Source organism: Ursus arctos, chromosome X, assembly GCF_023065955.2.
Source record: "Ursus arctos isolate Adak ecotype North America chromosome X, UrsArc2.0, whole genome shotgun sequence".
NCBI classification, from domain to species: Eukaryota; Metazoa; Chordata; class Mammalia; order Carnivora; family Ursidae; genus Ursus; species Ursus arctos.
The window spans coordinates 114,657,388-114,670,956 of NC_079873.1; the positions used below are offsets into that span (position 1 = coordinate 114,657,388).

The 13,569-nt window shown below is 44.5% G+C and overlaps 1 protein-coding gene across 1 annotated transcript in view; it reads right to left on the reverse strand.

Annotated features, from left to right (window-relative positions):
• Positions 1-13,569, reverse strand: part of F9 (coagulation factor IX) — a 32,092-nt gene that overhangs the window by 5,030 nt on the left and 13,493 nt on the right. The window contains exons 5-6 of the mRNA XM_026479744.4: positions 8,885-9,013; positions 6,466-6,662 (exon numbers count right to left, since the gene is read on the reverse strand). Coding sequence (XP_026335529.1) covers positions 6,466-6,662; positions 8,885-9,013 — 326 coding nt within the window. The remainder of the gene's footprint in view (positions 1-6,465; positions 6,663-8,884; positions 9,014-13,569) is intronic.

Genomic DNA, 13,569 nt, shown 5'->3' on the forward strand with positions numbered 1-13,569 from the left:
CTGGCAAGCAAGCACAAATGCCGTTGTCTGCCAGGTCCCCTCTCCCACCAGCCCCATGTCGCAGCAGGGGAAGGTAAGTCAATCTGCCCTTGTCACTGGCCCACTGCAGCAACCGACAGTGGAGGTGGGATTCCCAAGGGATTACAGCTTCCACGCCTCGAGCTCCCAGCGCATGGCTGCCCCACTGTCTCATCAGACTCGAGTTACAGAACACGAAGCATTAAACTCCAAATTTGGGACACTTACAAAAGCGAGGCCTCATGCAGGTGCACCGCTTACAAACTCATGAAGCTGGCCTTGACCCCAGGTGATTTTTATCACTAAGCAACTTTGGGTAACACTGTCCTACACCGTCCTAATGGTCACATCTGAACACATCCGTTCAAGTAACTGGAGTTACGAATTCACGTGCAGTGATAGAATGGTGCTTTTCCTCTATATTAGAGGTCACTGGACATCCTCAGCTGAATGGATTGGTTAGGCCAGACTGAATGATATCCACAGCCCCTGGGCACAGAGGCTGTGATGGAGCTAGTCTGACTCCTGCCAAAGATTTGCTGCCTGGAGCTTCTATTCCTTTCTGGTGGGTGGCTGAGAGATGTGATTGTGTGTTTTTGAGCCTGAAGAGCATTTTTTTTTTTTTTTTTGCCAATCCCTGATTGGTATTAGAAATTTTAGCAAACATCTTTGCCAAGAAAAAGCCCTAAAATATATTTGCATTTAAAGATATTACAAATGACTAGATTTTGGAATGTTTGCTTGGCTACCGCAAGATCGCAGCTATGTAAATATGAGCTATTTGGGGATGAGCTGTGTGCTTGGCCAAGGACAAGTTCTTGTAAGACATCACTTTGAAAAATGAGGGGGAAAATGTGAAAGCATATGTTCTGAGCGAGGCATCCAAGTTCTGATCTGTCAACCCTTTTCATGTTTGTCCTATCCTAATAGGAGCCTGTTTTCTCTCTTTCAGACACATACACAGATGCACACCAAACACACCCACACCCATCTACAAAATACACATTCACATATCTCTTCGGATGCTCTTCATTGATAATGCCAGCCCAGAGTAGAGCTGTCACCCTGCTCTTCTCTTCCTAAACTTTCCCTTGAATCTGGCCTTTCCCTGGGAGTTTAGTGAACTCTTCCTCTCTCTACGTGGCCACCCCCAGCTTTACAATAACATATTGTTTTCCTGTTTGCATACTCGTTTTCTCATATAAAAAGCAAAACCATTTCTGCAGGATGTATAGCTTACTATGCCCACAGGTGTGATTCGCCAGCCATCGGCCCGACTTCATTTTTCTGGGCACAGAGGGGATGCTCATTCTCTTTTTCATTTTTAATGGTTAACTAAACTCGGCGTTGAAATAGCTTTCATCAATCCATCTTAGAGAATAATTATCTAAATGTGCTGTCCAAAACAGTTTTGTGGGGCCGGGTGAGTTACATATGTCATGTTTCTCTTAATTGAAACTTTATCATTTGAGGATTACTTTTTCCAGGTAAAGACATATCTATAGTCTTAGGCCCTTCATATAAAATCTTTCTCCCAGGCCTCCCCCTTTCCAATAAAAAGAAAGAAAGAAAAAGTTCTGATTCATACATATGGTAACTGCATGCTGTCCACCATAGGGGTGTGTCTTCACCCGATGGAAAGGATTGAGTGTGTGTGTGTGTGTGTGTAGGTAGCTGAGCGGGTCAAGAGCTCGGGGATCTTTAAGGATAGCTTCAGGCCAAAGCTGAGGAAAGCTGAGACTGGGAAAAACACTGAGATGTTTTAAAGATTGTTTAGGCCAAGAACAGAATACGGAATAGACAGACTGCTTCTCAAGACATTTTGCTGGTTAAAACAGTTGAATATTGTCCATCGTGTAGGATTCAACCTAATAAGGTTAAGGAAAGCTTAACCACTTGGCTTCCATTGTATTCCATTTTTTCAATCTGGTAGAATGATCTCCAAATTGTTAAATGTAGAATAATCACGGCTAATACAGAGCTGAGGCCCATGATGAAACAGCAAATAGAAAGACCAGGTACTTCACATTCAAGGCCAGACAGATCCAAACCCAAAACAGAAGAGGCGGGAGGAGCTCTTGGGGCAAGTTGGTGCATGCCCAGAACTATTGGCTGACAGGGTCAAGGGCAAGGGACCAAAACCAGATTAAAGCTTTAGAAAGCCAAAACATGTTGTTGCTTTCCCAAATTTCTCTTTTAAGCTGTTGATGAAGGTGGTGTCATAGTATAGGTGTTTTGATTTCCCCTTTTTCTCTAATGTTCAAAGGTTTGCATGGCTTCCTATGTAGCTGTATGAAATTTGAGTCTTGTTTCTGTTTTCCACTCTAAGGATAATAGCGACTCTAGGAACTATCCTTTCTGTCCCTGTGTAGTGCACTTCACCCTCCAGCTTCCTCTCCTGGCTCCTGGAGTGTCCCTGCGGAGTCCCTGCACCATCTCCCTGAGCTCTCCAGAGGCTCTGAGCCCCCCCCCCCCCCCCCCGCGGGCCATCTGGAAGGAAAATGAAGGAAACTGGCCTCACTCACGCCGCCCCCCTCCCCCACTGCAGGATAGAGGTCAGGCAAGTCCACCTGCGCCTTTGGCCTTAGGGGTCGGGGGTGGGGCTGGCCTTGGCTGGGACCGGAGGGGATTATGGGAAGCCCCCGGGGCAGGGGGCCGGCCCAGTGCAGCTTCACCTCGGGCCGGGAAGCTGAAGGGAGAGCTCTCGAATAAGGTAAGGACTGAACAGGGCCGCCACCACGCTGGAGCTAGGGGCAAGGCGAACCCTCACTTCTTACGGTCTCAAACCTACTGGAGTGGCAGCGGTCCCCCAGTTTGCTCTAGTCTCCCGCCAGATGGACCGCGGCCCTTGACACTCTCCCCACGGGTTTATCAGCCCGCGCCCTCCCCGGCTCTTCAGGTTAACAGTTCAACAAACAACTGAAGCTGCCGCCTGGAACTGCCCAGCCAACCCTGGGGTTGGAGAGGACTTTCTTACCCGGGACCAGAATCTGCTTGCCTGCCTCTTTCACCCTAAACCCTCAAAGAAAAAGGCGCCCTCTCCCTTCCTCTGTGGCCCGTTAGCTCTTGCAGACAGCTCCCTTAGTCCTTGTCCTTAGCGCGCTAAACCTTTCCAGCTTGACGCCGTTCATGACTGCGGATGAAGGTGACCTCCCTGTGCATCTTCTTTGTGCGGTTTGTTCACCCAGGTGGTCGCGTTATCCCCCGCCCCCCACCCTTTCAGGAAGCCTGGGGATTTGGAATCCTTTCTGGGTGATATTCCTAACCCGTTTCATCTTTCTGGGCCACAGCTGTACCGTTTTGGGCACGGAAACCCCAGCTGTGGCTCGCTTTCTCTTGATGCCTTGGCGGCAGCAGGTGCACTGCAGTCTAGCCTGCAATCAAATCAAATCGTTCCACCTTGCAGATTAGCGTGGCTGTGGAGCTGGCTCAACCACACAGGAGAGATTCTGCTTTGTTTCATTTCCTGCTTCATCCTGGAAAGTGACTTTTGTACGCCCAGTTTATCTCTTGTTTTTGAAAACCAGTAACCTTTTGTGAGGAAGTGGGTGGAGGTGAGCGTGGAGAGCCAGCCCTTGGGTGAGAAGGAAACAGTGTGGAAGTATGACAGGGTCTTTCTCAAGGACTCTAGAAAGGAGCTCAGCTCTTCACCTTTGAAAAAGACGAAAACTTAGTGCTTTTGCCTCTGCAGTCAGTAATCCTACTTCATATGGGTGAGGTAGGGAGTGCGCATGTGCAAGAGCGGTCTTGAGCGTTCCGAACGAGTCTTAGCTAGGCTTGGAGGGAAAGCGTCAACAGGTGTGCTAACCACAGAGTGTGCAATGAGGACGTGAAAAGATTTGTTACAACTGCAACCATCATCTAATAGTTTCTTCTTCTTAAAAAAAATAGCTTGCTAGAGTTACTAAAGTTTCTGTTAGGAAAGACTTGCATTGTTAAAACATTGGCAAGCATCTGGCTTAAAGGTGGTGGGTGGAGAATGCAGAGATTATGTGACTAAGTTGAGATGACTTTATACCCCCACTCCCTTTTAGCTCTTATTTAAGTGTGTTTGCCAATTTCATTTCTGGGTTGACAAGGGGACAATGCTAAGCCCACAATGTGTGCATCCTGGGATATTTTTTAATCCTGTTTTGTTTTTTAAAAGAGAAGTCATCTTTTAGCTAATAAAACACATCTAGGTTTATGGATTCTCCACTCTAGGGACTGCTTTATGTCCCACAACCCCAAGGAAGGTAATTATTATAAAGTAGGATCTTTTGTTCCAACCACCTATCCATGGAAGTTGGATACATAATGAGAATGCATAAGAACACAAGTAGTAAAATTAGATAGAATTTGATACATGGATGTTAGAATGAAAACGTAATTAGAATGGCTGGATCCAGTAGCGATTGTTCAAAGAAAGGTTGATGGAGATGATTCTTATGAAGAGTCATGAAGGAGAATAGAGATGTGGGTGAGTGAAGGAAGAGGTCATGGTGGATGAGGGAAGCAGTGCTGGTAGGGTGCCTAAATAGGGGATAGAGGGGGGATCAAGGAACACACAGTGTATTTTCGTGGCTGTAAGATCAAGTCCAACAAATATTCTTTAAAGCAAAGCCAAGGTGGAGCGCCTGGGTGGCTCAGTCGGTTAAGTGTCTGCCTTTGGCTCGGGTCAGGATCCCAGGGTCCTGGGATAGAGCCCCATATCGGGGGTAGGGGGGTGTCTCTGCTCAGCAGGGAGTCTGCGTCTTCCTCTCTCTCTGCCCCGCCCCCTCTTTGTGCACTCTCTCTTTCTCAAAGAAATAAATAAAATCTTAAAAAAAAAAAAAAAGCAAAGCCACAGTAAAAGAACAGAAGATATAACCTTGGTTGTGAGGGCCTACCACCCTTCAGTACCATTCTCTACAATGTCTGTGCCGATCCCTACCTTCCAGGCAAATGTTCAATATCCTTAACACCCATTATATTGGAAAATGTCAGGCATTCTGAAGAATCCTGAATAGATACGTAGTTTCAGAGAATTCCAGTGGTGGTAAACCTGGGACATTTACCTGATCCTGGCTTAAATTGTTACTGGTTTGATGACTGAAAAGGCTTTGAAGCTCCTGGTCCATGATGGCAAAAATTCAAACTTCAGTAGAGAAAATATTTTGGACTGATAGCCACAAAATCATATGATTGTGGCTACTAGGGAGTTTTGAATTAGACTAAGCTATTATAAGCACTGTCCAATAGAACTTACTGCAGTGATGGCGGTGTTCTGTATCTGTGCTGTCCAGTACCATAGCCACCAGCCATATGTGGCTATTGCGCACTTGACATGTGGCAGGTGTGCCTGAGATGAATTTTTAATTTTAATGACAATTATTTGGATTTAAATAACTACACGTGGTTAGTAGTTACGTTATTGGACAGCACCACTTCATATAAGGACCAGCCTGGCTCCTGGCCTCTGGGGCCCCCTTCTTCTCTCAGATGCAATCACTTAGACTTGAGCCGTTGGGTCAATTACAAGTTTTGCTACAAATCTAGCTCTTGGTTGTTGCCTCAGAAATGTGCACAGGTGATTCTCATGTGTCTACAGATCACACCTGGAGAAATGTGGGACTAGGTGCCCTGAGTTTACTGTTTGGTGTTTGGTTCCCTTGGTGTCAGATTGTAGTATGCCTCAGAATCACCCAAAGGGCTTGTTAACTAGCACACAAGTTGCCGTCCCCCTAGAGACTGTGCTTCAGTAGGTCTGGGGTGTGGCATGGAACTGTGCATTGCTAACAAGTTTTCAGGTGATTTTGATGCTAGCACACTTTGAGCCTTGGACCAAGCCCCTGTTTCAGACCCTAGTTCCACTAACCCAGTTCTTGCTTTACTCCTTCCTACGTGAGTCCTTTAAAAAATCCCTTCAAGGACGCCTGGGTGGCTCAGTCGGTGAAGCAACTGCCTTTAGCTCGGGTTGTGATCCCAGGGTGCTGGGATCAAGTCCCACACCAGGCTCCCTGCTCAGCGGGGAGTCTGCTTCTCCCTCTACCATTCACCCCTGCTCATGATCTCTCTCTCTATCTCACTCTCTCCTCTCAAATAAATAAATTTTTAAAAATCCCTTCAAAATAATCCAGTTTCTCTGGGCCTAGAGACTTTCTCTCACCAGTTCTCCCACGAGCTGAAGTAGTACCCTGAACCCCAATACCTGTGACCTCACTTCCACATGTCCCAGTTGCATTTCTGGAATCCTGCTATGCTTTCCTTGACATCAAGCTCTCCTTGACCTTGTATGGTAGCTGTCCCCGGACTTCTCTTTCACTAGCTTCCCACCACTTAGGGTTTCTTCATATTGCTCAGTGTTGAAACTTGCCTAAACACTTCCCTCACCTCAGTAGGCCTGTCTACTGCCGTCGCCTCAGCCCCCACCTGGCCTGTCCCTTGCCCTCTGGGCTCCAGTTTTGACACACCATTAATATAGAGTACCTGCCAAGGGAATTGACCTGGTTTGGCATCTTTTCCACCAACAACTCGAGTGAGGTCGTTGAGCGGTTGGGTGAGGTTCTCGAAATTTTTTTCCACTTCAGTGGAATTTTCGTAGTCCATATTGGAAAAAAAAGTTTCAGCACGGGTGCGTGTCGTAGAAACGTGTGGGACAGAAACTCTTCCACATGGAAATGGCACTAGAAACACGGAGAAAAAAAATTAGTATTCTGATATTTCCCATTGGCAAGCAGAGCATGTATTACAGAAATCGAGAATGAGGCCTGTCCTTGTCACTTCTGAGAAGCAGGCCCATCAATATTGGAAAAATCTAATCAATGAATATAGTCTCAAACTAAAAGGTTAATTGCATTATTTTCATGGAAAGTTTTCAAACCCTTCATGAAAAGAACATTTGGCTCAGGAACCCATCATCTTCACGGAAATAGAAGAGGTGTTCCAGAATCAAATTTTGTAAGAGTTTTATAAAGTCTAATGACTTTTTTTTTTCTTTACTGAAAACTCTTACTCCCAAGTACTGTCCCTAAATGGGAATCTGATGACTGGTGCCCTGTAACTTTAACTTTAGAATTAGGTAAACGGGACTTCTGTTGCTTATTGTGAGCCAGGCTTTCTTTCGTAGACTAGAATGCCTTCTAGACTCCAAGGTGGAATTAGGGATATGCTGGGAAGAAATCATGACTTAATTATTTAATTTGGTTAAGTATTAACGAAATAAATTACTGGGGCACCTGGCTGACTCTGTTGGAAGAGCGTGCGACTCTTGATGTTGGAGTGGCGAGCTTGAGCCCCACGTTGGGTGTAGAGATGACTTGAAAAAAAACCCCTTTAACCAAAGAAATTACTAATATGATTATCATAGCCACATCCGCCTGGGAACTGGCCAACTTTTTACCTTGGGTCTGTTTATTTCCTAAAGACAAGAAACCGTCTCCTGATACATTGGGGACAACCAGAATGAAAATTTGTAGTCAAGCAAAGTCACTTCACATTTCATTTTCATTCTCACTTTCCTTCTAGCCACATTCCCTCTAACAGACATTTCTATAGCAACCGGCTGCGGCAAAGTATCATGAAGTCACCATGTGGTTGGGAAAACAGGAAATTAGTTCAAAATACTTATGTATAAATACACATCATCAACAATGGCTAGAGAAAAGGGACCATTACTATCGAAAGACAGCAAAACTTATTTTAGGCTTGGCCTACTTACTCTGCTAAGGATAAGGCTATATTCAAATATAACACTTAATGGTTAGAGGTGGTTCTCAATTCTTTTTTTTTTTTCTTCTTCTAACAGAGAAGGGCTTATAAGGGTTTAGCTACTATGCCATCTGCCTACACTGGAAGTTAGATTTTGAAGGTTAAAACATATAGATCTTCTCTGGAGCTGGGCTAGCTGTGAAGCTGTGCATGTGAAGAACCGGGCAGAAGGATGGGTGGGGAGGTCCTTGAAGCCTTCCAGACTCTTCGGTTTAGTTGCGGCAGCGTGTATACTCTTGGCTTCTGGTCCTTTCTTTAATTTCCTCTGCCGGGTGCGTTGGTGAGATAGGTATCGAACCCAGTTACAGAGGAATGGTGCATGATTTAGTGTACCAATTTAATATCAGCCTTTGAAAATGCAAAAGAAATTATATCTAGTTTGCTTCAAAAAAGGCCCCTCATTTATCAAATACAATTGATCCTGCAGAGTCTACTTTTTTTTTTAATCAAAGTTTCTATTGCCTTCGTTTCAGAGAAGAGCAATAGGAGTGTGGAGTGGAGGGGTTCTGAATGCACCAGTCAGCTGTCAACGCGGTGGCCTGTTTGACATGACTGGGAAGCATTGTTGTGTCCACTGCTGTACAGACTGACTGTGTTGGACAGTCTGGCACAACTTGAAACAGATGGCCGTCGGAACTATTCTGATGCCAAGCATGTAAACTCAGCCCGACACCCAAGGATAGGAAATAACCTTCTCAGAGTAAGCCGGCCACACCCTGACAGAATCAGGCTTAACATTCGTCATTCCTTGTACTAGAAGCCTATCAGTCAATCATTTATGTATCTTTGATGGCCTGGGATTACTACAGTAATTTGACTCGATGAATTACAAATACACAGAAATCACCCAGATTAATTGCTTCATGATCTGAAAGTCAGAAAAAAAGGGACAGGGAAAAGAATTCAGACTGAGGACAGTTACAGCATTTCTATTTAAAATGATGATGCCATTTGGCAAATTGTCCAGTTCAAGCTACTAATCTTTTCTATGATCTCAAAAGGAAGTAGAAACAAATAGGGATTATAGAAGTATGTAGGCTAGTTAAAATGCCCTGAAGGTTCAAATATAGATTTGGAGGATGGATCTCCCCAAGTTAAAAAAAAAAAAAAAACACACAAAACTTATTTAGATTTTGACCTGCTGGTTCGCAGGACCTTTGGTCTTCCGCAAGTTGGTACCCTGTGGTACAGGAACAGACCACCTTATTGTCGGCGCCCGATTTACAAAACTGCTTGCACCTGCCATTCTTAATGTTGCATGTTACATCTGAAAGAGAGCAAAATCAACAGTAATAGCATCATTCCGCATGCATTGCTCGAGAGTACATGAAACCACTGACTCACGTATAGGTCAAATATGAGCAGAGGGCATTCCCGGAGAGAAGCTTGGGAGCCTCGAGCTCAGAGTAGAAGGAGAGATAAACTTCTCAATAAGGCAGAAAAATGGCAGCGATACATTTGATTCGGCATCAACTGAAGGGTTGGATATTCTACTTTCACTAAACCTGGGACTGCAATTTTAAGAAGCTGTTTATTCAAGGATAATGTATATTCAGAGAAGTCCCTCAAAACTTCCGGGTGAATTTTCACAAAGTGTGTGCACCTGTTTGAACACTAAACCCATCAACGTGTAGGATGTTCTCCACATCCCAGAAGCTCTCCCAGTGCCCCCTTCCACCACTACACTGGTCCTCTTTTCCAAAGTTGCCATCCATTGCCAGATTCTAAGAGGGAGTTTTGTCTGTTCGTGAACTTTATATAAATAGAAGCTCACGATATGTACTCCTCTGTGTCTTTCATGTAACACTTCGTGAGAATCATCCTTGTTATTTGTACAGCGGTGGTTCATTTGCACGCTGTGTAGCATTCTGTTGTGTAACTATTACTGTTTTTATCCATTTTACTGCTGATGAGTATTTGAGTTGAGTTTCCAGTTTTGGGCTCTTAGGTGTAATGTTGTAACGAACATTCTTAACACATACCTTTTGGTAACACATGCATGAATACTGGGATATACTTATGAGCGCAATTATTGGATCATATGTTCAGGTTTAGTAGATACTGCCAAGTAGTTTCCTGAAATACTTGTACAAATTTAAATTCCCAGCATCGGTGTGTGAGAGTTCCAGTTCTTGGACATACGTATTGCTGGTGTCTTCTCCCACTCCGACTTGCCTTTTTGTCCTAAAATAGTGTAGTTTGCTAAATAGAATTTCATAGGTTTTTTTTTAAGTTTTATTTATTTTTAAAAGATTTTTATTTATTTATTTGAGAGGGAGAGCACAAGCAGGGGGAGCTGCAGAGGGAGAGGGAGAAGCAGACTCCCCACTGAGCAGGGAGCCCGATGTGGGACTCAATCCCAGGACCCCGGGATCACGACCTGAGCTGAAGGCAGACGCTTAACCAACTGAGCCACTCAGGCACTCCGATAGTTTTGGTTTTTGTTTTTTGTTTTTTAAGATTTGTTTAATTATTTTAGAGAGGGGGTTAGAGGGAGAGAAAGAATCTCAAGCAGACTTCCTGGTGAGTGTGGAGCCTGATGCAGGGCTTGATCTCGTGACCCCGAAATCATGACCTGAGCTGAAATCAAGAGTTGACACTTAACCGACTGAGCCACCCAGGCGCCCCACTGAAGTTCATAGCTTTAATATAATCCAGTTTATCTAAGCACACTTGAAGCTGGCTGAGGTGGGTATATATCAACACAAGAGGATGAAATCAGGTCCTTTAAGGTGGCTAAATGCCAAAGACATTATGTGTGGGCACTGATGAACATTCTGGTGGCCCACATTTTCTACTTCCCTATACAATCTCCCTTATTAATATGAAGTGGTGTTCTTTGTCTCTTGTAATCCTTTTTGTCTTGGGATCAATTTTGTCTGACATTAAGATTGCTTCACCAGTTTCTTTTTGTTAGCATTTACCTGAAAATCTTTTTATGTCCCTTTATTTTAGCCTCCTGGTGTAATTTTATTCTGGGTGTCTCTTTTGTCAACAGCATACAATTCGATTTTTAACTCCAGACTGAAAATTGCCATTAACCCCAATTCACATGAACTCCGACTTCTGATATGTTTGGTTTATTCCTGCCATCTTATTTTGTATTTTTTTAAAGATTTTATTTATTTATTTGACAGAGACAGCCAGCGAGAGAGGGAACACAAGCAGGGGGAGTGGGACAGGAAGAAGCAGGCTCCCAGCAGAGGAGCCTGATGTGGGGCTCGATCCCATAACGCCGGGATCACGCCCTGAGCCTAAGGCAAACGCTCAAAGACTGTGCCACCCAGGCGCCCCTTATTTTGTATTTTTTAATTACCGTGCTTTCCCTTTGTTTCTCCTATGCAGTCTCAATAACAGGAAGTAGCACGGTTCGGGGCTGGCCAGCTGAGACCTGCTGAGTTAAGAGAAACAGGCTGTCTCTAGAGCAGCACAGGAACACAATGGATAGGAGATGCCTTCCCCCTTACCTAGCTGTTCAACACCAGTACCACCTTCAAGAGAAATGCTCACTTGGTGGTGTACTGAGAACATGGAAAGTTTGAGAAAGAGTGCCTATATTAGACACCTGCTATGCGCCACCTTAGTTCCTCTCAGCCTCACGGGTGTCTTTGCCAGCGCTGTGGCCATCCGCTCTGCATCGACTTCTGACCTAATACAGGTGCAGCCTTGGATTGCCTTGGCTCGTATATGCCCTCTGTGCCTCTCCCCTCTTACCTTGACACTTTCCTGTTGATGCTGAGGCATGGAATGTCGCATCACCTGTGCGGGCCCCCCAGCGAGTACAACCTGGAGATGTGGGGGAGTTAACGGCCCCTCGGCTACACTTCTGACCACTGGGAGACAGATGCTGATGGACAGATTCTTTCACCACTTCTCCCCTGCCAGATGGACTGTCCTGAGGACAGTTCCTATGGCTCCTTGGAAAACAGTCCCAGGAGATCCAGCGATCAGTTGCAGATGAGGAGAGATGACTTTTTCTATGACCGGTTCTCCTTTCCTCACTGTCTCACGCCCCTGTCCCTGACTCTTGCTCCCTAGGATTGCACACCCTAATAAATAAGCTCGAGGCACAGACTCTTTTTTTTTTTCTGGGGGAGTCCAGGCGAACAGAATGACTCTATGGTTTTGGAGTATATTATGGATTTTTGAGTGTCGGATCTCAATTTTCGAATTCTATTTTACATAGGCTAGCATAGGTTAGTGTAATAATTTGCTCATGTTCCTTATTGCCACTTCAGGAATTAAGGGGAGGCAAATCAACTATTGCCAGGTAGGCAAAGGAACCCGTCTGAGCTTTTAACCTGTTCTGCCAATAATCTACTAAGTGCGTGATCCAAGAAGATGGGACCTGGTCCTTTGTATTTATTTTTTAAAGACCTTTCTCCTTACTCATGATTATATCCCTGGCTCCTTTCATGTCATTGGCTATCATTTTGTTGTTATAAAGCAGTACTAAAGTGTTCAGCCAAATCAAATACCACCTGTATAAGCATGAGAGACTGTGGACTCGGAGAAACAAACTGAGGGCTTCAGAGGGGAGGGGGGTGGGGGATGGGATAGGCTGGTGACGGGTAGTAAGGAGGGCACGTATTGCATGGTGCACTGGGTGTTATACGCAACTAATTAATCGTCGAACTTTACATCAGAAACCAGGGATGTACTGTATGGTGACTAACATAATATAATAAAAAATATTATTATAAAAAAAAAGAAAGTGTTCAGTCAATATGAGATTGTGGTGAGTTAACAGAGGTAGGTGGTAGGTGCAGCCTGGTGTGGTTTAGGGCACGTACAACGGGAATGAATAAACTCAGTGTGGTTTCCCCAATTCTGATTCTGTGTCCTTGGCTAAGTTACTAGACCTGTCTACCATTTTTCTCATTTGATTTTTCTTCATGGCTTGGGTTGTGTGTGCAGTGAGAAATATTGCTGTTCAATCAGCAGTCTTTTGCTCTCAGAGAAAGGACTCAAGGTTCTGGAAATAGAATAGTAGCACAAGGAGTTCCAGTGGGGAGGTCTGGAGTCCAGGATCTAAGGAACAGTCACTATGGGACTCATTCATCATGCTTTCCTGAGCATTTAGGTATCTAGCACTGTGTTGGCTATGGGTTCTCCCTGGTCCCGGGGCTGGTCTCTGTGCCTAGAATATCTGTTGAACCTCTCAAAGCATCTGTTCCTGTTCCCCTTCATGTTTACCCAAACACCTCTTTCTAATTCCGCTCATGCTTATGACCAAAGTTTCCCTGTTCTGCTTTATTTTCCTCTGCTTTCATCTTGCCTCATATATTCAGTGATGTGAAAACCAAAGCTCAGACAAAAGATGTTCTATTTAACAAGCTTACCATAGAATATACTGGTATTGAGCTAAACTCAAGATATTTTCTTTTTTTTTTTTCTCCATTCCACAGAAATACTCAGTAAATAAGTGTGTGGTGTCTACAACGTGTCAGCAAGGTATAAAAAGTGTTTATGTGCTTGTGATTTTTTTTCTCCCTCCTGTCTTACTGTGGGTATCAAGATGCCTCTTGTACTCTCTAGAGGGGACAGGAATGACCCAAGTTCTTACAGACCTTCGTCTATCTGGAAAGGCCTCAGACGTGATGTGTAAATGGGGACATATCGTGGTCATTATTCTAACCACAGGGACACAGTAGCCAATTCATTATTCTTTTAACTAGAAATCACACCCTGAAGGTTTGTACCTCTTTTTCCCGGAGAGTAGCCTGATAAACACAGGAAGAGGCAAATAACAAAATCTTAACAGTGGGAATCCCCCCTCCTTTTTTTTCCAAGACAAGGGTGAGGCAAGAAATTTGGGGCTTC